Source organism: Talpa occidentalis, unplaced genomic scaffold, assembly GCF_014898055.3.
Source record: "Talpa occidentalis isolate TD23 unplaced genomic scaffold, MPIMG_talOcc4v2.1 talOcc4.6, whole genome shotgun sequence".
Lineage (NCBI taxonomy): Eukaryota > Metazoa > Chordata > Mammalia > Eulipotyphla > Talpidae > Talpa > Talpa occidentalis.
Window position 1 is genome coordinate 44,653,615 of NW_023604972.1, and position 26,161 is coordinate 44,679,775.

Here is a 26,161-nt window from a genome sequence, read left to right on the forward strand (position 1 = left end):
AACTAGCAAACTCCTAGGAAAAAAAAAAATCCAAAGAAATTAAGACGATGCAGCAAAGAAAGAACAGTGTCCAAAAGTTTGTATTTCCAGAGGCATTTAAGAGACAGTACAGCTAAAAAGAATAGGATACTATGCCAAAGAAGTGAATAGGGAGAAGAAAAAGATTTTAGAAATTAAAAAGTATGACTGCAAACTAAAAAGTACAATAGAATGATGGAAGCTAAGAAATATCCCCCCAAATTAGAAAAAGTAGACATTTTTGAGGAAAAGGCGAGAGATTTAGAGGTTCAACATTAAAGATAATGTCAGCTAATATGAACTTAAGAATGAGAAAAAACTATTGAAGAAAGAACACAATTCAGTTTCTCAAAGCTGAAACCAGGTATAGATCTGTGGACCAAAAGTGTCTGATTCCTTAGCCGAATGAATGAAAAAACTAAAATCTACAACTAAGCACATTATGGTGGAATTTCAGAGATAAACAGAAGACTCTAAAGCTTTCAAAGATGAATCTCAATTAAGTAAAGACAAAAAAATTTACCAAGAAAAAAGAATTGTACACGTATTTACTTCTCAGGAGCAATTTTAAATGCAAGAGCACAATATTTTGAAAGGATTGAGGAAAATGACTTTGAACTTTGCCCAGCTAAAACAATCTCAGAATGTAAAGATTCACAAAGTATATGTGCCATATACTCTGAGGAAGTTTCTAAAAATGCTCTTCACTAAATGAAGCAGTAGATCAAGAAACAGGAAGGAAGCAGAAAATAGTGAATCCTGGAAATCATGTCTCCAACCAGGAAAGCAGAGGTAAGAGTCTCAGGAAAATAGTTACATAACAGACCAAAGGAGAAATTCATCTCCCCTAAAAAAAGGATAGAAGATTCCTGAAGAGTCCCGGTTGTTAGAGGGATTTGAGAGAAAACCTATGTGACAGTTATGTTTGTTTTTTTTTTTAAATAAGGAGATGATAAACTTAAATAGACAAGGAAAAAGAGGCAATTAGGAAATAACAAAAACAGAGAGCTACACAAGAAAAAAAAATGTAAGGGGATACTATGTGATTCTGTAGTTGATGTTTATATCGTCACCAAAAGTAAGTCCCTTCACCTTTTCTAATAGCCTGGAAGAATGAATACATTAGTCTGAACTTTGAATGCTAATGAAAGAAATGCAAACAGACTTGAGACATATATACGAGGACCACTGGATGGAGTTGGTGTTAAAGTAGATGCCAGGAAAGAGGAAAAGGTGTCAAGAATGAATACTTTTGCCTTGTGCAATTTGTAAAGATGGCACAAAATATAGTTAGAAGAGACACTGAAAGAAGATTGGGATGGGAGAAAGATCATGTATGCAATTGAAACTGTCCATTTATAGAACCTGAGAAACATTTCAAGTAGAACATCAAGTAGGTATGTGGGTATACAAATTATGGCATGGAGCCCACATAAGAGATCTTCACTAGAATAATAAAACTTAATATTCATTGGTGTATAAATAACCATAGAAGCCATGGAAATCACTATGACTATAGGGGATTTTACTGGGATAAGAAACTTATAAAGAAATGAGCTAAAGGGCAATCAAGAGCGTGTTTCTATGAGAACTAAAAGAAGAGTTCTTAAAGAGGGGGAAAAATGGTCACCTGTATTGAATAGTATAACATCAAGATAAGGAACATATTGGTTGGATTTGGAATCTTTGCTTACCTCCTCTGTAACACAGATCGCATTATTACCATCATTTTCTATTTTTTTAAAGATTTATTTATGAATATAAGAACTGGGGTACATGCCAGATGTGTGGGGGGTGAGAGGACTCACAAGAGACAGAGTGGGGAGCACAACAGGCAGACTGAGTGAAATACACTGCTGAGGAGAGCAGCGGGTGAGGCAGGAGAGGTCTGCTATGCCCTGTGGGCAGATCCCTGGCCAGGGATCAAATTCATGCTATAGTGGCTGCAGACAGCCTCATAGATTGCATCTTTACCCCTTGTGCCACCAGGGAGGCCCCATTTTCTATTTTAAATATCTCATCCATAAGACTTTAAATGTATACATAGAAAGGACCACATCTTTTTGCATCTTTAGTACCTAGTACAATATTCGTAGCATAGGAATTTCATGCTAGACATTACAAAGAGCTCTGTTATTTATTTACTAACTTAACACATTTATTTATTGAGAAGTGTCAGATACTGTTAGAAGATGGATAAGGAAAATGAATTAAAGCACTGTTTCTTTCCTTTACTGGAACTCAGTATTTCTTTCATCCATTTCTCCATCCATCTTTATTAGTACATTTATCCTAAGATATTGTCACCACTTATTATGTACCAGCTCCCTTACAAAACTTATAAACTCCTAATAAGTTCTGTCTTATTCATCTTTATATTCCCTGTATATAACACAGTACTATGTACTTTTCACCTTTCAATAAAGTAATAGTTTTTTCCTAAAAGTGTTCACAGTCTGATGAGGTAGAATAATGTGTTAATGAATACAATAAAACACACTAAATACAATAATGAACAAATGCATGAAATGCAATAGCTATATAAAGAACATACCTAGTGTTATCCAAAGGAAAGGCATCAGAAAAGGAAATGCTTGAATTGACAGATAATAAGATTTGCCAGGCAGATAAAGTAGAGAGGAGAATATGGCCTGGGCTAAGGTATGAAGGTCTGGACTAGCATGGTGCATCCAGGGAAGAATAAGTAGCTTGATATTGCTGGGATAAAGGGCACATATAGGGGCTATGAGCAGACAAGGCTAAAACTTTTAATAGGTAATTTCTATATACTGTTTAGATATCTAAAAAACCTATTCTCTACCACTGGTTCTTCAAAAAGAGAACCAGGTATCATAATAGCAGGACAGCAAGCCTGAATTAATTATTATTATAGTAGTATACCACAACACCAAAGTATTAATACTAATTACTAAAAAAAGAAAAATGGGTATGTAAACTTTTCATCAGTCCAATGTTTAACACTAAAATGGAAGGAAGTCCAAATTAACAAACTTAACCAATAAATCCATTGTTAAATTTTTCTTACAGGAAGTTTAGGTCGTGTTCCAAGGCAATGTGCCTCACAGTCTTCCCAAAATGATATTGAGTACTGGGAAAAAAGAATGTAACTCACTTCATTTAGTCTTCTCTGCAAATCTTTGACTTGATGTGAATATTCTTCCAAAACACGTTCAATGTGTTCCTTTCCAGGGTAAGGGATGACTTTTCTATGAGAATCAAGTTCCACTTCATATTTAGGAAAAAAAGGAATTTGTGTCAATGTCCCAGCTGAAGATGTGTTTTCAATTATTGTTCCACGAATAGATGGCATAAAAAATGGACTTGAAGAACCTAAATAATAAAGAAGTAATTATTATTAAAATAATTTGGTGGCAAATATCCTAGGCAATTCCTTTTTTTTTTTATAGAGGCATGTTATTTATTTGTTTGTTTGTTTATACAAGCACTGGGTACAGTCAGAAGCGCAGGAGGGTGAGAGAATCCACCAGAGCCAGAGCGGGGAGCAGAGCAGGCAGAAGGACCGAAGTACACTGCTGAGGGGAGCAGCGGGCGGCAGGAGAGGTCTGCGCGCCATGTGGGACCCTCCTCTGGTGGCCGGGGAGCAGCCGGGGATCGAACCAGCACTGCAGAGGCCGCGGGCAGCTTCGCAACCCAGTGCTCAACCGCTGTGCCACCAGGGAGGCCCAGCAATTCCTTTATTAAACCCCAAAGTTGCTCAAGTTTTTATGGGGAAATAGACAAATGAAAGGATGGTCAGACCTTTTAGAGAGATGATCACAAGGCAAAAAAGGGGGAAACTTATGAGGGAATGTTATTTAACGATGATCAATACTTAAACTATGAGTAAGAATTAACTAGTCTGGAGAACAAAAGAAGAGGAAGGACATTCCAGGCAATGCCATAATTACTGAAAAGAAGTCTTGAGACAATATGGCATATTCTGGATGAAAGGAAATTAATGACTCGATATGAAAATGAAAATTTAAGAAAGATCAGGAAGGGCCTTGTGATCATGTCAAGGAGTTTGGATTTCATCCTGAAATCTCGGAATCATTAAAGGACTTGAAAGTAGAGGAGTAATGTAATTAGATTTGTGTTTTGAAAAGATTCTCTGGCTTCTGGATGGAGATAAATCTGAAGGCAGAAAATCCAAGTAGGAGAAGGCTTTCCACTATGCAGCCAAGAAACGGCAAGGATCTGCCCTAAAGCACTGGCAGTGGTGATAGAAACCAAGCATGAATTAGGAAAACAGGAAAAAGGCAGCATCAAGGACTTGGGTTTTATGTTTCAGAAACATCCAAATAATGATAAGTTCCAGTGAATCCATGAAGTCAAAGTGATCATCTGGGGGTAGTGTATAAAGTGGGTGGGGAAGAAGAGCATCAAGAATATATGAGGAAATGCCAAAGATTTGAAGGCCAAAGATTTTAGAGAATCATATGCAAGAAACACTGTTGGCTTGGACTGAGGAGCAGAAACTATGTGAGCAGGGTAAGAAAATCACTCAGCTGAAAGGAAGGATTCAAAGTCAGACACAAGAACCCAGAGAATAGAGCCAAGAACCATGAAGAATTATTCTGGGGCTCCCCTGGTGGCGCAGCGGTTGAGCACTGGGCTGCGAAGATGCCCGCAGCCTCTGTAACTCCAGTTCGATCCCTGGCTCCCGTCGAGGGTCCCACAAGGTGCGCAGACCTCTCCTGCCACCCGCTGCTCCCCTCAGCAGTGTATTTCTTCGTCAGTCTGCCAGTTCTGTTACCCGCTCTGGCTCTGGTGAATTCTCTCACCCTCCCATGCCTCTGACTGTACCCAGTGCTTGCATAAATAAATCTTTTTAAAAAAAATAGAATTATTCCTAGACCTAAGTCCTAATCAAGGAATGATTGCCCTGTGCCCAGCTTGATTTCAGAAGTGTGATTGACTCATATGCTTCCTGTTTTCTCCATTTTGAAGAGAAGTATGGGTAGTGGTTACCATGCCCTGCCTACCACTGTGTATTGGGTGTCACAGGTCTTCAGGTTAAGAGGAAATCTACCCAATGAACTGTACTTAAGGAAATATAACTGAGGAGCTTCATTCATATGTGAATCTAATTTAGATAAAGAGATCCTGGTGTTTGAGCAGATGCTATGATAAGATTGCTGGGGACTTTTAGGAAGAGGGTAAATGCATTTTGCATATGAGAAATGAAAACAATTTGTGATCAGAGGGCAAATTGTAGTGGCTTTAAAATATGTCCACAAATTCTGATACCCCTTAATAGGTGGAGGTTAATTTCCCTACTCCTTGTAAAAATGGAGAAATAAGAATGTATACATACGTGTGTGTGCACGTCACTCTTGCCACATCATCCATTTATGGAGATGGGTAGAAATAAAGTGGGAAGGATGGGACAGAAGCAAAATCTACTGACTATACCTTTATAATTTTTTTCTTTTGAGTCATACACAAATTATACACATTCAAATAATGAAATGGAATTGAACATTAGCAGAAATAAACCTTAGTGTAGAGTAAGCTGATAACCTCACACAGGTTATGTTCCTTCAAATATCTTTAGAACACTGTGAGCATCCCCACTGTACATGACCTTAGTGAACGTTATTTACTAAGTAACTTGCTAATGGTGGTAGTAGTGATACAATTTTGAAACTATTTTTTATATGCTGTAGAAAATAGAAAATGAATTAATGAAGTTTTTGGATGCTGGTGTTTTTCACTGTAAGGGAGAGCAAGATGGAATGGAGGGATTTTGAGTGATGGGTATAAACTTATGATAAAAAAAACTATCCAACCTTTCGCTATTGAGTGCTCCTAGATACAACTGCACCTCAGTAGCAATATGCACACTAGATTTTGGTCTCTAGATACTACTTTTGACTAAATGGAACGAGGACTTATTAGTGAAATGACTGATTTCTAATCTGAGGGAACAGGCAAAGGAGAATGTGAGCTGGGAACACTCTGACTTACCAGAAAGCAATAAAGCAGAATTCATGTTTTAAAAAGACATAGGAGACCACTAAAGGAGCTGCCCAAATTTGATACAAGTGAACATCAAAAATAATAGTGACTGCAATATATTATAGCATTTGAGATAAACAACAATCTTTGACTCTGTAGTGATAATAGTTATTCTTTCCTGAAGAATGTCAGCGAATAACTATAAAATGGGAAAATCATCAATGTAATGGCTGATTCAGGCAAGAATCTTTAAGTGATGCTAAAATCATTGGATGAAGGTTATTTAGTACTAGCATATTCATTCACAAGTTCTCAAAGGACCATCCGACAGGTTATTTATCAATTACAGAGGGGATTATACAATTTTAATTAGCACTGGTATTATGCATTCCCTAACGTATGATGCAAAAAGTGTACAACGTCAACTATGTAAAATACCAGCCAAATGAGTTTAAACATGAGGACCAGAGAAACCTAAAATGTGGAATATTATAAAACTGGTCAGACTCTTAAAATGTCAATGTCATAAGGAAAAAAAAAGGAGAGAGGATGGCTATAGATTTAAAAATAAGACCAAGCAACCAAATATAATTCACGATTTTTGATTGGATTAAAAATAGCTAAATAAGACTTATTTTGGGATAATTGGGTAAATTTAAATATGAGTACAATTTATCTGGTATTCATTGACAGTAATTTTCTTAAATATGACAATGTTATATAGGAAATCATCCTTATTCTTAGTAGATATATAATCAGTTTTTGGGTAAGAATTATAATGTCTCAACTTTAGAAATGTGAAATATAAATTGTTGGAATAGAGATAAAATGTGATAAAATGTTGACAACTGATGAATCTAGTTGAAATGTATGTAAGGTATCCAATGTATTCTTTTTCAATTTCTCTACAATTTTGAGAAAATCCAAAGTAAAATATTGGGAGAAAAGTATTCACTGGATTTAACAAAGAGGGAAAAATCTAGTCTCTTTGGGCAAAGTGATTTCATTGGAATGCTGGTGTCAAAGTCATAGAAGGTGGTTTGTGGAGTGAGTAGATGGTGAAGATGTGAAGACAGAAAATACAGACTTATCTTTTCTAAATGAAGGGATGAAGGGATAAGGAAGGCTGAGGAAAGGATTTATTTTTTGTTGTTTTGATTTGTATAATTGTGGCTTTAGGTTGGGAGAGATTTTGCATGTTTACAGTGGTGGCTCAGTGCAGAGGGAGAAGAAGAGACTAAGATCAGAATGAGAGGGGATACTTCTGAAGCCAAATCTCTGAGAAAGTTAAGGTGGCAACGGTGGGGAAGGGGTCAAAGCATGAGTGGCAAATGAAGAAGCTGCCTCCTCCACTGAGCTATGAGGGAAGGAGACAGTAATTAATAGGGGCAGCATATGAGAAGGTAAGAGAGCCCAGCCTGAGGCCTTGTATTTTCCCTGGAAAGTAAGAAATGTTCCCTGAGAGTGAGAAGGAAGGTAGTAGGTATAACTATAAAATAAGCATTGTGGAATTGAAGAGAGAGATGGCTAAGGTCATGAAAGAGATTCCTTAGCAGCAACAAGAAGGTAGCTGGGAGAAGAAACTACAACTTTGAAGTGGCAAATTGGTGGAACTTCCACATTTACATCACAAAGTCTTGCAGTATCCTAGTATAAGCAGCCAACTTGATAAGGATTAGGTTTTTCTGCCAGAGTGCAACAGAAGTACAAGGGTCAAAAATGAAGTTGAAGGCCTCCCCGGTGGCGCAGTGGTTGAGCGCTGGGTTGCAAAGCTGCCTGCAGCCTCTGCAGCGCCAATTCGATCCCCGGCTGCTCCCCGGCCACCAGAGGAGGGTCCCACATGGCGCGCAGACCTCTCCTGCCGCCCGCTGCTCCCCTCAGCAATGTACTTCAGTCCTTCTGCCTGCTCTGCTCCCCGCTCTGACTCTGGTGAATTCTCTCACCCTCCCGCGCTTCTGACTGTACCCAGTGCTTGTATAAATAAATAAATAAATAAATAAATAAATAAATAAATCTTAAAAAAAAAAATGAAGTTGAGTGTATTGGCAAGTAACTGGCTGAAATAATGAATGATACAAACATGAGGACAGAAAGAGGTTGATAATTGAGGAGAAAATGCAAGCATCTAAAGCAATCGTTATTAACTTTTGCTGTGTATCAGGACCACTTTGGGAATTTAAAAACAAAACCATTAAATGTTTAATATCGCAAGTGATTTTGACAAGGGACTTGGTTGAGAATCACTATGTCCATGAGCCACAAAAAAAAGGCACTCTTGCAATGAAAGAGTGAGAGGGTTAGGGGACAGGATGCTCAAAGTTCTTGGTAATATGACCCAAGGTAAGGAAGTAGAGAGCTAGACAAAAGGTCAAAATAGAACTAAAGAGGTCAAGGAGTCTCTAGTCTAAGGTCTTAGATGAGTCATCCAGGAGGAAATTATTTTCAATATTTAGGAAGATGATACACATGAGGAGGGAGAGACAGCCCCTGTCCTAAGCTATGCCCATGATGAGTAGGAGAGATAAAGTGAATAGGGGCAGGGAGGGGAGGAAGAGCAGAAGGCAGTGGGCAGGAGAAATAGGTAGGCAGGTGTGATAGTGATGACAAAAGCCTTTATAAAATAAAGGTGTTTGCATAAAGGTCTTTTTTTTTAAAGATTTATTTAATTGTACAAGAACTGGGGTACAGGCCAGAAGTGTGGAAGGCAAAAGGATTCACCAGAGACAGAGTGGGGAACAGAACAGGCAGACTGACTGAAATACACTGCTGAGGGGAGCAGCGGGAGAGCCAGGAGAGGTCTGCTACGCCATGTGGGTATCTCGCCGGCCCGCCAGGATTGAAACAGAGCTGCAGAGGCTGCGGACAGCTTCACAGCGCTGCGTTCAACTGCCTGCGCCACCTTGAATAAGGGTTTTGAAGCATACTAGTCAACAAACCTATAACTGAGAATAAATTCTGGATGACTTCTTTAGGTGAGAGGGACAAGGTGGGGAGAGCCGTCGGGAACCGTAAGGTCATTTACCTGACTGCCAGAAAGTTCATTCTCTGTCCTTCCTGTTCTCTGCTGTGTGTTGCAGATAACTACTGTTCCCAGGCTCTCTTCCCAACTCTTTTCCTGGTAAAGTCACAGTGGGAAGTGCTGGTGAAAGACCAGAAGCAGGAGGAGAGGAGAAGCTGAGATACTGCTCCCTCTCCCCTGCCCTAGATGGGCTTCTGGCAGTTAGTGGTGGCTGTAGCTCCCTCCAAGCAGACCTCTCTGTGGTTTAAGTTCCCACTTCTCTGGCATGTCACAGCTCCTCCTTGCCCTCACGCTGGTAGCAACTTCCTCCAGTTGCTTATCTGTCTCCTCCCTACCCGCTTCTCAACTCTTTCAGTATGTGTGCTACCAATTCCCTGCTCTAAATGCCACCTATTTATTCTACCTGTTTCTCTTTTCCTTACTGCTATCTTTCCACTGAAATAATTTGGTCAGGTGATATAGTCCTGAAAGTGGACAATGGTAATGGCAAGGGAGAGGGGAAATGAATCTAGGAGACATTTCTGAGAATAGAAGGAGCGGTCCCTGACTGGATGTGGGGCAGGTAAGGGATGAGAAGTCAAAGTCCTGGCTTAGAGAGGACCAAGAAACACAGGAGGAAGAGAAGGCGTTAGGGAAACATGAAACACGTTGCAGTGCCTCAACATAGAAGCGCTCTTGATACCAAAAAAAGTAAATACATGCTAAAGAACAGATGTGCTATTTTTGAAAAACTAAGACAATTTCTGATATCATAGAGTTACAAACAATATGGTAAACATTCATGACTGTGTTCTGTGCCTTGCACAGGGTAAAAAAAAAAAAAACACTAAAAACAGTGACTAGGATAAATATCACGAAAACAGCTTAATTCTAATTTTTTTTTCCCATTTTGTTTTATAAAGAACACGTACCTACATTGGATGTGATGCCACTACTTGATAAAAGATCTTCATTATTTGGTTCACAAGCTTTTGATTCCATATTAAATATTGCTACCTCTTCTTAGAGATCTTCAAATATAAATGCTTCCCTATTTGGGTCTTCTAGTTCTTATCTAAAAAAGACAGGGATTCAATCTTTGTTAATAAGGTATCATGTGGAAAAAAAGTTCATGGAAGAGGAGCTGATTTGTTCATATTTAAAATTTAGTAGTAATTTTTCACCAAGAAAATATATTTATTATATAAAATTAATGAATAAAACCTTACTGCAAAAATTCTTGATTTTAGGGGCCAAGTAGCTTATTAAAGACAATTTGAAAATCAAAAGCTATTATTTTAATTATAATAATTAGTCCTCTGATTTGAGGCAGAGTTTTTTTTCCCTTAAGTCTCCCACATAGTTACATTGTCAAATAATAGGACAAAATATCTCCTTAGTAAAAAGTCACCCACTAGTAAAAAATATTACAAATAAGCAAATTGTAAATAATATAAGTTGAAAATAATTAATATGAGAAAATTGTAAATAATTGATATAAGTTGAAATAATTAGTATAAGTGGATATCAAATAGTGTTCATAATTTTAGATTAGACCAAGAGGTGACTTCTGGGTTTGGAGCACAATGGTGGTAGCCCCTTTCTAAATTTCCCCTTCATCCTCCAAAACAACTGTACAATCAAGATGGAGAACAAAGAAAGCCATAAGGGTCCTTGCTTTTAGCACCACTAGAAGACAGCAAATTCACACCTTCATCTTATCTGTAAGCAGTTCATCTATCAGCACTGCAAGCCTGCGGTATGAGTAATAGGACAAGAGAGGCTGAAAAGACTGAAAAGGAGCAAAGTCAGAGGGTTGAGAAGGAGCAGAGACAAACTAACCAAAAAAGTGAACAGTAAGAGTCAAGATACTAAGCACAGGTTGGAACCCACAGCCCTGACAATGGTGTAAGGGCTTCACAGTGTATGTGGACCAAAGCCTCAGGGATGCAGTGTTTCTGGGGGAGGATCAGATATGGAGAGAAGAGGTGATGTCCCCTAGAAACATGGCAGTAAAGGCAAACCATGCAATGAGGAAGGAAAATTCAGGAACTAACAGAAACAAAAACAAGATATATCAACGCTCCTTCTATCCCTGCCACTCTGACTAAACCACCATCCATTAAAAAAACTGCATAGAAGAGGGCACTCTCACACTGGGAAGCTTGACCACGAAATAAATAATGATAGCTAAAACATAAAAACCATACAAAAACTACAATGAAAATATCATAAAATGTGAATAAAATTTTTCCTGCTGATGAAAAATATCTCAGAACCCCTTTCCACTTACCTGCTCCTCCCCAATCCCCAGAAACAAGTATGAAACCTTAACACAGCACTCTAAAACTGAACTAAATATTCTCAAGCCCAAATGTGGGGATGTGAAACATCATCACACTTGAGTCAGGTGAGAAAGGAAATGGGGAAAAAAAAGTAAACAGGAAGAAATGAAATGAGAATTAACTGAAGTCAGAAAAGAAAGCAAAAAAAAAAAAAGACAAAATTTTATCTGAAATGAAAACCAAACTACAAAGTACACAGGGAGAATAGACTACATGAAAACTTAATAAAGGCACTGAAGAAAATCAGAAAAACACCCCAGAGAATGAAAACAGAAAAAACTGAGGAAGCAGTTGAAATAGAAAACAGGCAAGGAAGGTGAAACATCATTGGTGTTCCTGGAGAGAAAAATAAGAACAGTGAAACAGAACTATTATTTAAAACTATAATCCAGAAAGTTTCCTAGAAATAAAGGAAAACCTGAATCCATACATTTTTTGTACTAGGAAAAAATGACCAAATGATCAACTCTGAAACACATCCCAATAAAAAACAGTATTAAGAGACTTAAAAGACTAATTAAAAATCCCTAAAACCTCTAGGACAAAGTGAAATAATTTATAAAGGCAAGAGGATTGAATGGGCATCCAATTATCCAAAAACACACAAAGCAAGCAACAGTGGAGCAGCATTTTCAAGAAATGTAGGAAAGTACAAACCAAGGTTATTTTAGTCAACCGAGATCTGCTTCAAAAGATTGAAAGCCATGGTCTCACTCATAGCAGGAATCTAGAAAACTTAAATAAGGGACCAGGAAAATGAATAACTATAAGAAAGTGAAAATCGGGGTGGGGGCGGGGAGGGGAGGGATTGGGGTCAAAATAAGGGGGTTGCAATTGTATGGGGAATATAAAAATAAAATTTATATAAAAAAATAAAAAGATTGAAAGCCATAGCAGAAAGTGTTCTACACTGGTGCTCATCTGAGGACTCTACTAGAGGGGAAGACACTCAGGCAACCAAAAGATGACCGGCAGATGCAGCATAATGTTAAAAACTCGTGAAAATCTTCTGGCTTTTTTGTAGATTCTAAGTCTTTCCCAAAAAAATTGGGAAACGGGAAATCTGCAAAAGGACTGATGATGGACACTTAAATATTCAAATGTAGAGTTGAGGCTAAAATCTGGGTGGGCTAATGACATTGAAAAATAATCAGTAAGTATACGTGTGACAAAGGAGACCATATGTAACTAAAAAATGGGAAGAGAGGAGAGAGAAAAGAAAAGTAGGTAATAGGGGGTAGTCAAAGAACATTTGAAACTGACCAGTAATAGCTTCTCTGCTTTTTGGTTAAGATCAAGTACAAAAATAAAAAATTGGGGTTTATAGGTACACTATGAAAGTGTCAATACAAGGCTAACAACTAAAATTAAAAACAAACTTTTTTTACGTGACAAAAGAATTTTAAGAAGAAAAAGAAACACTAAATAAACATAGTAAATATTCCGTAAGTTCATTACCGTGATAATAACGTAATAATAATACGACAGAATTTTGACCAAACCTAACAGTCATGTCTCTATGAAGAAAAGGATTTTCAAATTGACTCTTGATAAGAAAAAAAACCAAAATACCCTCCTCTCTATGCTGTACACTAGAGGCACACTTAAGAGGCACTGATTAAATACAAATAAAATGGTGGACAAAGCACTGCTAGGCAAACAAACACAATAATAACGCACAGGTTAAAATCCTGACACCAGATCAAGTCAAAAAGCATTGTAAGACAAAGGGCACTTAAAGTTAAAAGCCACCTTCCACAATAGAGATACAATTCTTCTGACTATCTATGTGCCAAAAAACATAGCAATCATTTAGATAAAAGAGAAACTACTGGAGATGGCAGTTAGAACTTGAAACACTTTAATGAGAGACTTTAACAGGCTGGACAGTATGAGAAAGGTCAAAAAGACAAAAACAAATAAGCTATAAAAGATTTAAATAATCACCCAGGTAGATCTTTTGGATATAGATCTAACCAGTACACTTGATAATAATGTAACTTCCTTTCAAGCACAAATGGAATGAACATTCACAAACATCATTTTCTAGTACACAAAAGATCAGTACGTTCTATAAAGTAGAAATGTTCCAAAAAACACCCTCTGGTCACAAGGTAATAAAACTAGAAATATAAAGTGAAACCCCAAAAGATAAGACTTTTCCATCCAAAAATTAAAAGGCCTTCTATGAAACAATTCTTATGTGATAAGGAAAATACAAACAGAAGTTAAAGATTTTCTAAAAAATGTTAATGAAAACACTACCCATCAGAACACGATACATTAAAGCACCAAAAGAGGAAAATTCCTAAGTTTTAAATTTGTATTTAAACAAAATGAAAGAATAAAGATAAATGAATTAAGTGTTAAAAAGGTAGGAAAAAGTAAAGCAGAGAAGGCATATGGTAGGAAGTAATAAAGATAAAAGTAGAAATCCATAAAGTAAAAACAGGATGATAAAAGAAAATTAATGAAATTCTGAATTTTTGATAAAACCAAATAGATGTAGATAATGCCCATCGAAATTAAAGAAAAAAGATCACAATGGCATACTGTTTAGGATTTTACATTAATTATAATTGAAGCATATAATATTAAAAACTAAAAAAGAACCTGTGAGCCTAAGTTTTAATGAACAGAATTCCTTTTTATTTCACTCACAGTTTCTCCCTTTTAATTACTGAGGTGTCATCTGTCAAAAATACAATAGATAAATTCTCTCTTAATATGTTTCCTGCTATCATTTTTAGGAAATGAGCAGCAGGTAGGGAGACATTCCGTAAAGAATTATAACACACGGAATGTTATTCAAAATTGCTAGGCAATTTAAATGTTCTAAACACAAAAAAATGGCTATTTTAACAAAACCTCAAAGAAGAAAGTTTGTATAATTTGCTTACACACTAAAATGATAAATTTTGGGATTCTTTGCAATGATGAAAGACAGTATGACAATTCAAATTGCTGAGCAGTGTTATGATAAATTACAGATAACTCAAAACATGAAGGGATTTGTGGGACAGGTAGAATCATAGCCCAGTATTGGAAAATCACACACTAACCCACACTGTTTGATACCACAGACACTGGCATCAGGTAGGAAATAGTACCTAAAAGCAAGATAAGCACGTCTGGAACTAGAAGTTGGAAAAGAGAGAATATTCTTTAGAATATTCTGATATGGATACCATGTTTGTTTACTTTGGCATGAGATGATGAAGGTGACAAACTCAATTTGGTAGCCACTGGTCCTAGCACAGTGGAGAACATTAGAAAATTAATAGTTTAAAAAAGACAGCATAGATTAATTAAACAAGAATTTCAAAGCAACCACTTGTTAAGAAGATGTTTAGTACTTTTCTTTAATCAGTGCTACTAGTTATATTAAGTACCTTAGGATAATGGAATATGCATTAAAAAATTTGTAATTCAGATTTTCACTATTACAGAATGACCCTGTCATCAAATTGGTCAAATCATTCAATGCTTTTCTGCTTTCATGACACTAAGAATTAAAACAATATTCTTATATTCAGGTATAAAGGTTATTAAGTATTTCAAGGAAAAAGTTTTTTTAACCTCAATCATGAAATCATTAAAATGTTGAACTTTGTTGATTGAGGGATCATAATATGAACTTACATGTGTTTGATTTAAGTCTCTGAATAAAGTACAGAGATGAGATCTTGGCCTTTTCTACCATGCCCAAAGCTTATTATGAACAATTCTATCTGTTTTAAAAGGATAAACAGGTTCCTTCAGGAGGCTTAAATTTCTGACAAAGAACAGCTAGGTAAATACTCTAGTCTGGTTGACTGAACCTTGCAGAAAAAGTCTTTGAAGTCACAGACCACAAAAAGAGGACTTTGGAAAAGACCAGTTTATAGATTAATTTTTGTTATACAGTTGCGCCAAAGAGCTTTTAGAAAGTATCTCCTGGTTCTCATCCCTTTCCACTTGGCACCCAAAGACCGTGGTGACTGTGCACCTATACATTCCCTGATGTGCACATTCTTCACCTTGACTTTGTTCCTTGTGGTTACTTAAGGGAGACCTCTCCCATAACAACTTTGATAGACTGTATGTCTCCACAGTAAAGGAGATTTAGCATCTGTGCTTTAATTGTGTATAGATTATTTATAATGTACATTATATTTAGATTCCTGGATTCATTATTAATAACTGAAGTCCCTACGATGCTGAACTATTCTGAGACTGGGGATTTTATAAAACAGATCCATACTTTCCTAGAACCAGTATACAGGTATGTTTTCCTTGAGGAATGCTGGGGTACCCTAGGATTGATCCAAAAACAACATACTTGTGCTGGTACAATCTCACAAACACAATGAGAATACTTTAAACTGAATAGCACTTCACTATTTTCATTAATCGAACAACTGTTAAGTGCTTATTAACTTTATATCATTCTAGGTGTCTACTTTCTCAATCACATTCTTTCTCTTTAGATAATATCACTGAAACTTAGGATTCAATTCCCGTTTGATTTTTGATCTTCAGAACCATCTTTAACCTCCATAGGACTATAAGGTAGAGATACAGAGTTTCCCTCAAAAGAGTGAGAGTTCACTGATCTAATTCATGTTCAGGTCTTACAGTATAGTTGGTACTTTCTTCAATCTATATGTATATGGTATCACCCAATAGGATAGAAAATCATGAAAAACAGTACTGATTTTGCAACTTAAGCAGTGTATACTAAGTCACCCATAATAAGTGATCATATCTTTCCTATTTATCTAGAAAGAAGATAAACATTTCATATTGGTCAACTAACAGAAAAGAGTGTTCAAAGTGCATTGAGTAAAGGGGATTGTTATAATTTGGAACTAAACTATTTATGATCATATTTTACTCACACACAGTTCCGTCTTGTAGGAAGGCAGTATGGAAGAAACTCAAAACTTAATCAAAAAAACTTAATTCTGTCAAAGGTTACTTGTGAGAGCATGGGTAATTCTTCTCATACCTTTTAACCTCAATTTCTAACATTATTAAATGAGATCATAGTTGTGGTTTTCAAACATTTTTCAAGCAGTGGAAGCCCTTCTTTAAATCTTTAGAACCCAATTATACACCCTCTTCTCTGCCCCAGAGACACCTTTAAGGAATACAGAAAGCTTCACTAAGCTTAATTTGAAAACTACAGAGATAAAGCCCTTAAGCTTTTGTATTTCAATCTAAGCATTCATCAAGTTCAAGGTTTCAGGTTCTAAAGTAAATGAAATATAGAAGTAACAGATTAATACATCAGTCGTGTATGTTCACAATTCTTAAATACAACTCAAAGTAAAACGAGATACCTTAATATCTGGGTATTCTTATTTTCACTTATCCTATTAACACCTGAAAAAAATAAAATATTTTAAAATCTGTTTATTTATATAATACTTCATTATCTGAAATTTATTTTTTCAAAAAGTTCAATTCACAAATTTATTTTCTTTATTTGAGATCATGACAGTGTGACAAGGTACACATGCAACAATGGCAATAACAAAACCTTTCCATTTTTTCCCTTTGAGTTTATCCTGTATATGAAATTATAATTAGTAGCCCATGGCACTTATCTAGGCTTTGCCTGTACTATTGTACACGTTTGATTATATGCAACTTGTTTGTCCAGTGGTAATTTTGTTGGTACAGATCTTATTGGCATTATCAAGATAATGCAGCAATCAAACCTATAAGCAAATGCTCCTTGTAGCTACTTTTCCAGACCTGACCTTTCACCAGGTCCAGTCCAAAATGACTTAAATGGACCTGCTGCATGTCTTTGGACAATTTAAATGCTTTTTACCGTGTGGATGGTTTTTATGAGGCAGCTGCTTATTCTTGTGCTTGGTTAGAAAAGAGTGGATAGGGCCTTCTCAGTGGTGCAGCGTTTGAGCACTGGGCTGCGAAGATGCCCACAGCCTCTGCAGCGCCAGATCGATCCCCTGCCCCCGGCGAGGGTCCCACATGGTGTGTAGACCTCTCCTGCTGCCCGCTGCTCCCCTCAGCAGTGCACTTCATCAGTCTGCCTATTCTGCTCCTCGCTCCTGCTCTGGTGAATTCTCTCCCCATCCCGCACTTCTGACTGTACCCAGTGCTTGTACAAATAAATATATAAATAAATAACTTAAAAAAAAAGACGAAGAAGAAAAGAGTGGATAGAGAAATTTCTGTCTGGTGATTCTGAAATAGATCTAGAAATCTGAATCAGAGGTGCTGAGATAATAATCAACTGGGATTTTGGGATTATTTTAATGGGACATAAGTGAGCAACTGTCATATTGAGAAAATGAATAATCTATGTGCAAAATTAGAACTAATGAAGGTAGATTCTAGTTCAGGCTGGAGATGGACTTTCTAAAAACTAGAACAACTTGAATGTATACATAGCAGGTTTCCTTCTGAGGTGTCCAAGCTGAGGATAAATGAGCATTTGCTGGGATGATAATTGTCACTGGGTATTCTCTCTTGGGCAGAGTGCTGGACTAGGAGATCACTAAAATCTTCTCCAACTTCAATATTATATGATTTCCCATCATCAGCAAAGATGACTTTCCACAGGTGATTTCAGTCGACAGCAAAGTCAGACAGGGACCATTGCATTGTGTCCAGCATGTTCCATACTATTTTATATAAATATTTTTTGGCTGTAGATAAATTTGAATGAATTTCTGTTCCTTGAACATCTCAGTCATCTTAAATTCATTTTATTCCTAATCTGGTCTCTTCCTATTACCACCAAAACCACTTCCTAGGGTGTTCTCCCACCCCACTTCCCAAGTTAGACATTTCTGAGTTCTCATGTAGTCTTCATCTAGTCAAACTCCATACCCAATTAGTCATCACATTCTGTTGCCTCTGATATTTCTGTAATATCCTTGAACTCTGTAAAGACAACTTAAGTGGTTATGAAGCTGTATCCCCAGGCGCAAGCAGCAGAGAGAGCTTTGCTGGTGATTCTGGCCCCAGTGCCCACAGTTCTAAAAGGTCACTTTAAAAATGGCAGAAGTGGCAGACATTCCACTGCCTCCAGTGTGAAGGGCTCCACTGGGGCTCAGGCTGCTGGCAGTGGCTGGCTGCTGCAGTGGTTCCCTCAGAAAGTCTCCCCAGGGCATGTAGCCCGACTGGGGCTGCAGTGGCAAGGGAACCCCCTGTGCCATAGCAAGCTCCAGCAGCAGAAGCAACCCTTGAGCCCCGAAGCCCATGGTTCAGGGCTGTCAGGAGGACTGTTGGGCCCCTCTGGGTCAACCATGGAGCTGTGGCTTCCTAAAGCCACAGGTAGAGAATACTGTGCCAACATGGTATGTGCCCCGCAGAGCCCACCCTGCAGCAGCTGGGACCTATGTCCAGTGCTGCTGCAGGCTCCCCTCTCTTTGTATTATTACACCATCCCCACTGAAGGGCACTGGGTGCAGTGCTGCTCTGACCCCAGTGAGGCCAACTCCAGCTGTGGCTCCTCAGAGCCCACCAGCCCATGAACATACCCAAATTTCAGGGCAGGATGAGTCTGTGCAGGCACTGGGCTTTCCCCTTTTGAAACTGGCACCTGGGTTGTAAACAAACCAAATAGGTCCGAGTTCAATGAACCAATTAAGTTCAAACTCATTTTCATTCATAGTGATGAATTAATTATTCAGATTGAAAAATGGAAGTGATTTATTGGTGCTAACCAGCACCAATCAGATGCTTAGGATTGAAAATGGTCCAATCAGGCTTGTAGGATAGGGACCCTGAAAGAGGATATAAGTCATGGAAGGAGACAGCCTTGATTCATATTCTGTTCCTGGTTTCTAAAGGAAAAAAAAGGATTCTGTTCCAGGTCTCTAAAGAAAGAAGGATTCAGCAGATGAGGTCAAAAGAAGAGAAGTATCGAGCAGATGGTTTCTGTTGGGCTTTGCAGACTCTAGATCTTCATAGATCTCTTCGACTCCAGACCTCTGTAGAACTTTTTAGAAACCTGACCACTGCACCTGCCTCCAGCCCTGCTTCTGATACTGCATGCAAGGAATGCCATCAGGTTTGTCTCAGAGAGTCATTGTGCTATTGGTTCATACCAATAGCTCACCAAGAACAGTAACACTGGTGTCTCTGACACCATGTCCTGGTGACTAGTGCTGACCAGCACCACTGACCAGTGCTAACTAGCACTGCTGACAGGTGCTAGTCACCTTTGAGAGCTGTATACCACTGCTGATCATCTGTCACCACCTCCTGGTGCTATTGCCTGTGTTGCTGTCAGGTCTGGTGTCTGGTGCTATCCAGCTCAACCTTTAGATTGTTGCTGTGAGTTGCAGCAGCATCACCTCAGAGGCCATACCTGTGAACACCTCCCAGCCACCACTGTGATTTTGATCCTGGTGCACTGCTGACCATTGTGCCACCAACTACAGTCTCTTGTTGATGGGATAGTGCCATTTTTCATGAGTGGCCTTTTGTTTGGGACCACTGGACACTGTGGACACTACCTAGGGTAAGACAGCTGGTCACTTGTGACCTTAGAAACTCTTTGTTTCCCTAATCATCTGTTTGTTAACTAAAACCCATTGTTGTTGTTCCATGAGCCTGAGTGGTCTTATAATTGTTAGCACATGGGTAAGAACCCACGGAAAGTGACCTGTCCCCCACCTTGGTACTAACCTTTGGCATTGTTTTATCACTGCTTTAGTTATAAATCATAAGAAAGGAACCTATGAGTGTACAATTAATTTTGGTCCCATTGTGTTCTTTCATGGTCTAATCAACTCTTAGACCTATAAAAATCCTCAAAAATTAGCTACCTTCAGTTTCTTACAATTTTAAGAGTTTCCTTTAAAATCAGAGACAGTGAGGCCTCCCTGGCGGGGCAAGGGGTTAAGACACAACCTATGAAGCTATCCACAGCCACTGCAGCACAAGTTCGATCCCCGGCTGGCCAGGGAGCAACCCACATGGCGCAGCAGACCTCTCCTGACTTGTCCACTGCTCCCCTCAGCAGTGTACTTCAGTCAATCTGGCTGTTCTGTTCCCCATTCTGTCTCTGGTGAATCCTCTCACCCCCTCCCCCACACTTCTGGCCTGTACTTTAGTTCTTGTATGCATAAATAAATAAATCTTTAAAAAAAATAAAAAATAAAATTAGAGACATTAAGCCACATCTTGCTCAAGGACTAAGACTTAAACTAAGACGAGCATTCAAAGCTCTTTTCACAATCTGGCCCAGCCAACCTCTAGTAATCTCCTTCACCTTTACTCCCCTGATACATACTGTGTCCCAATTGTGATCTACTATACTACTACTATTATGCATTTTCAGGGCTCTGTTCTTATTTATACCATTCTTTTTGTTCTTCCTTTCCTTCCCAGCAAAAACCTCTCTAATTCAGTTTTTAGGGATGTGGAGGAAGAGGTTCAATATGATATTGCTGGTGGCAATGTACACTGATCTAGACTTGAAAAACAGCTTTCTAATAATAAAAGAACAAAAACTGCTATTGTCTCTGAAAAAAAATTAATGTTGTGGACTCTATTTGGAGGACATACTGTCTTTACTCTTCCCACATGGAAAGTAATAAGCTTAAATTAACCATGCATATAAAGCACTTAGCACAGAGCCTGGCATACAGTAAGCATTTGATTACTATCAATTACTGTTGTTGGCATTTGATAGTTCATAGCATGCTGCTATGAACAGTGCTTCTATAAATACTAGAGACAGAGCTGTCTAAGATCAAGATTAAGTTTCTATCATCATGGATCTTATATTCTAATGGGGAAAAAAGAGACACTACTAAAAAGACAAATCAAAAATATATTTTGCCGAATGACTTAGTGCAATGAAGAGAATAACACACTGTAATAGCAGTATACAAAGAGGTGGAGTTGAGGTTCGTTTTGTTAGGGTAGGTCAAAACTAGGAAAGTATCCTAAGAGAAAATACCAAATGCACAGGCTAAACGAGAAGGGCTCAGTGTGCTCTAACAAGGAAGAAGATTAGCATGTACTCAAGGGAGGACAAAAGGCCAGCTTATGACAGTCAGCTGTACTGTGCCACAGGCATGGAGTGCTTATCTGTTCCTTTCCTGAAATGATGGTGGTGAGGTTAGTAGTAGTAGAACTTATGGAGTCTTGGAAAGGCCATACTAAGTATTTTGGGGTTTATTCTAATTGCAATAGAAAGTCATTTTAGACTTTTATTCAGGGACTACAATCCTCTAGTGGCCAGGTGGAAAATATACTGAGTAGAAGCAGAGGCCAGTGGAGTAGCCCAGAGAGGGACTAAAACCTAACTCTGAAGTAGGTTAGTGATCAAAAGTGGACTGATGATGGGAACAGGAATGGAAATTGACTGCAAGTGGGTACAAATGATCTTTTCTGGATGATAGAAATGATGTAAAACTGAATTATGATGATCGTACAGCTCTGTTGGTTTACTGAAAATCACTGGTTTTTATACTTAAAATTAGTGAGTTTTATGATGTGTAAATTATATACCTCAAAAGAAAGTTTCAAAAGAAAAAGAAAGTGATTGACTACTTTTTCTAGGTCCAATTTTGTAATACTTTGGGGGTTGGGAATAGAAGTACAAATTAACTGTCTGAGTCCCAGAAGTGAATCAATTAAAACTAACTACTGTTTTTTTCCTCTTTTGTAGACCCTGAAAACTCCCAAGTATCTTTATTTTAAGATGACTAGAGGTTATTATTTTTAGCCAGATTTTAATATCCCCTCACACGGAAGCACTTCTGCAGTACCCCTCAATCTCCAGATGTCTCTACTCTTATTTGATATAAACATGTTGAATATCCAGTAATGTCTTAGCTAAGGACCAAGACAAGTCATTTTTTTATCTTTATTCTATTAACCAGAGCAAACAGTAATAGAAGATGAAAGTTTAAGAATTATAAGTGCTAGACTACCTCTTTCCTATGCACCCAGTTTATTTTCTCTTCTTGCTGAATTCCTAATTCAAATCCTTTCCCTAGGATTTGGTTTTCAGAAAAAAATAATGAGCTCCATTATTATATTACCACAGTCCCAGCTAGAAAGCTTTATCCATATGGGCTTTATTCTATGTGATTGATGAGCATGGCCACAAGTATTAGTTTCCTGTAGTTGCTGTAACAAATTACCACAACTTGGTGGCTTAATACAATAGCCATTTATTCTCTGCTGGAAGCCAATTCTAAAAATCAGTTTTACAGCAATGAAATCAAGGTGCTGGAAGGGTTCTACTCCCTCTGATAAGGAGCTAGGAAGGGATGAAAAGGCACCATACTTAGTATAGGAATCTGCACATCACACATCTAGCATACATATATACATGATATGATTAAAGATGTTTTCTTTAAACTAAAACTATTATTGTGGGAAATGAGATTCCTGCCCTGATGATGCCCAAATGAGTGCCAGATATTGATACTATCAGAAATTAACCAGGATGTACCAGGGTCAAAATAACCAGGAGGCTGATAACAAGTTCCAGGGACTAAACATGACAAATACCAGAAACATCAACAGTGACAGGCTGTTCTTACTGGCTGTTCACTCATGACTGTCTTGTTTAACTCAATTTAAAAAGACAAGCTCAAGATGAGATGTCAGAACAGGTTCTTCAGGGTGTTTGCCAACCATTCTCTCAGATCCCTGCTTGCTTTCTGAAAAATAAAAGCTCTTATACATTCAATTCCTGTCTCTGCTCATTGGTTTTTTTGGTAGTGACAGGCAGCACCTGTCACCTGCAGAGGTTCTAGTGGAGAATCTGCTCCTTGCCTTTTCCATCTTCTTTTGCTGGGATATTCCTTGGCTTGTGGCCTCATCATGCCAATCTCTGCCTCTCTCTTAGAAGGACACTTGTGTTGGTATTTAATACCCACCCAGGTAATCAGGATAATCTCCCTATTTGAAGTTCTTTGACTTAATCATATGTGCAACAACCCTTTCTCTCTATATCAATTACAGGTTGCTGAGATTGGGGCTTGATATTTTTGGGTGACCCACATTCAGCCTACCACACAGTGTAATTTGGGCCATTTTGGGAACAGGTGGTTCACAAGAGGGCCTATTTAGTAAATAGTAGAGTTTTAAAGTGAGTGACATTAACCTACTAGGCAACACTAATCCATTTTGTAAAAGCACAATACTAAGGGCACTGCACATATCAAATGGTCAATCTCTGTCCTCAATTTATTCTGGAATATAATAAAATCTCCATGGCATAAAAATCATTTTACCCACACTACAAGTGTCTAAGATAAAAAACCTAAATGTGCAGAGGTGGGAGGGCCAGATCCCTGCCCCTACTCCCCACTCCATGACCTTACACAGTCAAGCCGAGTTGGTCTCTAGGATAAACGGAGGGCGCTGGCCCCTTCTTTCCCCAAAAGGAAGAAATGGTTGCCAAACAAACAACAACAGAAACCCTGAGAAACAGCCAACTTCATTTCTCTTCTACTTTCCCCTGATCTTAAAGTATAACCAGATGCAGGCACAAAAACCTACAACAGCCTGAGCAGGGACTTGGAGCAGAGTTTTTGGAAAAGGACGGCCTCCTTCGAGAATTCACTGTGTTTCTGATAATGGGGTGAATGCAGACTCCTAAGGTGACTTACAGGGAGGACAAAAGCTAAAAGGGCTCTTCCTTTGCACAGCACTGTGACTTCCCTCTTCCCCACACCTTCCCCTGGGCCCTCCCAAGCCTGGATAGAACAGGAGTTTGGCATGGGCCAGGATCTGCAGGGTACTCACCCCAAATTGAATACTTCGCACAGAGTCCTCCCATCGTTGAGTTACACCCACCGTCCCAGGGAGGGGGTGGGGGTAGGGTGGGGGTGGGGTGGGGGTAGGGTGGGGGTGGGTGGGGGGCTTATGATACCGGAATACAACAGCAGTCCATTCGGTAAAGAAACAATTTATTGGGCATTTACCAGGTGCAAAACAAAAAGCGCTGGAAGTTCCAGAAAAACAGACGCACGGCTCCTCCGGACAACGACCACCCCTCACCCAGTCCCCAGGCCGCGTCCCGCCCCCGTACCTGCGACCGACGCCTCATCCTAAGAGACCCACCGCATCCCCGCGGGGCGCCGACGGGCGCTGCGGCCGCACCTGCGAGACCGGGCGGCGGCGGCGGGGTGGCTCCTCCTCATCGGCAGCGCCGCGCGTCGCTGCCCCGCCCCGCGCCCACCTCCGCGCCCACCTCCGCGCCCGCTCCTCCAGGTGCTCGCGCTGCCGCCGCCCCCGTACCCCAGCCTGCCCGCCGGGTGACCGTTGCGAGCCTTCGCCCGGCGACGGGGAGCGGGAGGGGCTGTGGGAACCCCCGCCCCGACTCCGCCCCCCAGACGCCGTCGTCCGGGCAACCGAGCACTCCACGTGCCCCGCCCGCGTACCTGAGCGGGCTTCTTGCACACTTTCAGGCTGGTTCCACGATGGTTCAGGAATAAGGAATTTAGCTTCGGCACTAGCTCTGTGACCCTGAGCAAGCCATTTGGCCTTTTGGAGCATTAGTATTTTCATCTGCAAAATATTAGCCGTAGAAATTATCTCAGTGTTATTAAAATTATACTAGAAAAATCACTTCGGATTTCATATGCATGAAATGACTCTTATAAGTGACACATATAGAACCACTAAAAAATTTAATTCATGAACTGCTTAGTTAAGAAAAAATGTTTCATGTAACATTATCTGTTTTGTAAATGAATGGTAGTTTAAAAAAACTCGCGTTTTTATTTAGCATGTGATGTAGATTATATAAAATTATTTTAATCAATATATTTCCTTTAGGTTTTAGACCGTGCAGATATATTTTTACTAAAGATTTTCAAAATTTTATGTAATGTTAATCAGAATTATAGAATAGTCTGGACTTTTTGTATAGATATTTTCCCTACGGACTATGATATAAAATTTTCTATTTTAAGTCTCAACTGACCGCCGTATTTCCCCAGTGATTGTTAAAATGTGGGACACATACAAGTGATTCATTATATATTGTAGAGGAAATAAATAGCAAAACATCCCCATTAATTTATGCAAGCAGAAAAGGTGTAAAAATATTAAAGTTCAAAGTAGTTAAAGTAGCTCATGTTTGACATTCTCTTCTCCATCAACAACATAAGAAAAGAAATATATTTAATAAGAAAAAATGTAATTCATTCAACAAATATTTATTGAACACCAACTATAAATCAAGAACTTCAGTGAACAAAGCAGACCAAATCCTGCCTTCATGGAATTTAGATTCTAGTTCAGAAAGACAGATCATAAATGAACACCTAACTATAATAAAGACCTAATCAATATATTATGAAGGTAGTATGTGCTGTGGGACAAATGAAGTAGGGAAGAGTAGGGAGTCGGGGGAATGAAAGGAAATGTATATATTCTTAGAGATTTATTTATGCATACAAGAGCTGGGGTGTAGGTCAGAGATGGGGGTGTTGGGGGTGGTGGTGAGAGGGTTCAGCAGAGACAGAGTGGGGAGCAGAACAGGTAGACCTACTAAAATACACTGCTGAGGTGAGCAGCAGAGGCAAGGCAGAAAAGGTCTGCTGTGCCATGTGAGTCAACTCCCTGGCCAGGGATAGAACTTGTGCTGCAGTGGCTGGGGATAGCATGATAGCGCTGACTTTAACCCCTATGCCACCAGGGAATTTGAATAAAGCAGGGATATACCCATCTGCTTCACAAGAGCGTAGTGATTAGAATTCTAGGAACAATTTTCTGGCAGAAACCTCTAACAAGATGAGCAATTTCCAGTTTGGGGTTACTTTCAAAACTGGCTTTAAGAGAAGACCTTTGGCTACCATCCTAAATGCAACGATATTTC

General features: G+C 38.8%; 1 protein-coding gene across 7 annotated transcripts in view; it reads right to left on the reverse strand.

Moving 5' to 3' along the window:
• Nucleotides 1-24,481, reverse strand: part of CCDC158 (coiled-coil domain containing 158) — a 75,547-nt gene extending 51,066 nt beyond the window's left edge. For 3 of the 7 annotated variants that reach the window (XM_037530187.2, XM_037530184.2, XM_037530188.2), the window contains exons 1-3: nucleotides 14,005-14,118; nucleotides 9,931-10,073; nucleotides 3,152-3,369 (exon numbers count right to left, since the gene is read on the reverse strand). In XM_037530187.2, the coding sequence (XP_037386084.1) occupies nucleotides 3,152-3,369; nucleotides 9,931-10,000 (288 nt within the window). In that variant the 5' untranslated portion in view covers nucleotides 10,001-10,073; nucleotides 14,005-14,118. Of the gene's footprint in view, nucleotides 1-3,151; nucleotides 3,370-9,930; nucleotides 10,074-14,004; nucleotides 14,119-16,667; nucleotides 16,711-24,367 lie in introns of those variants that run through there. The other 4 variants (XM_054688061.1, XM_037530185.2, XM_037530186.2 and 1 more) reach the window with 4 other exon arrangements.
• Nucleotides 24,482-26,161: the final 1,680 nt, after the last annotated feature.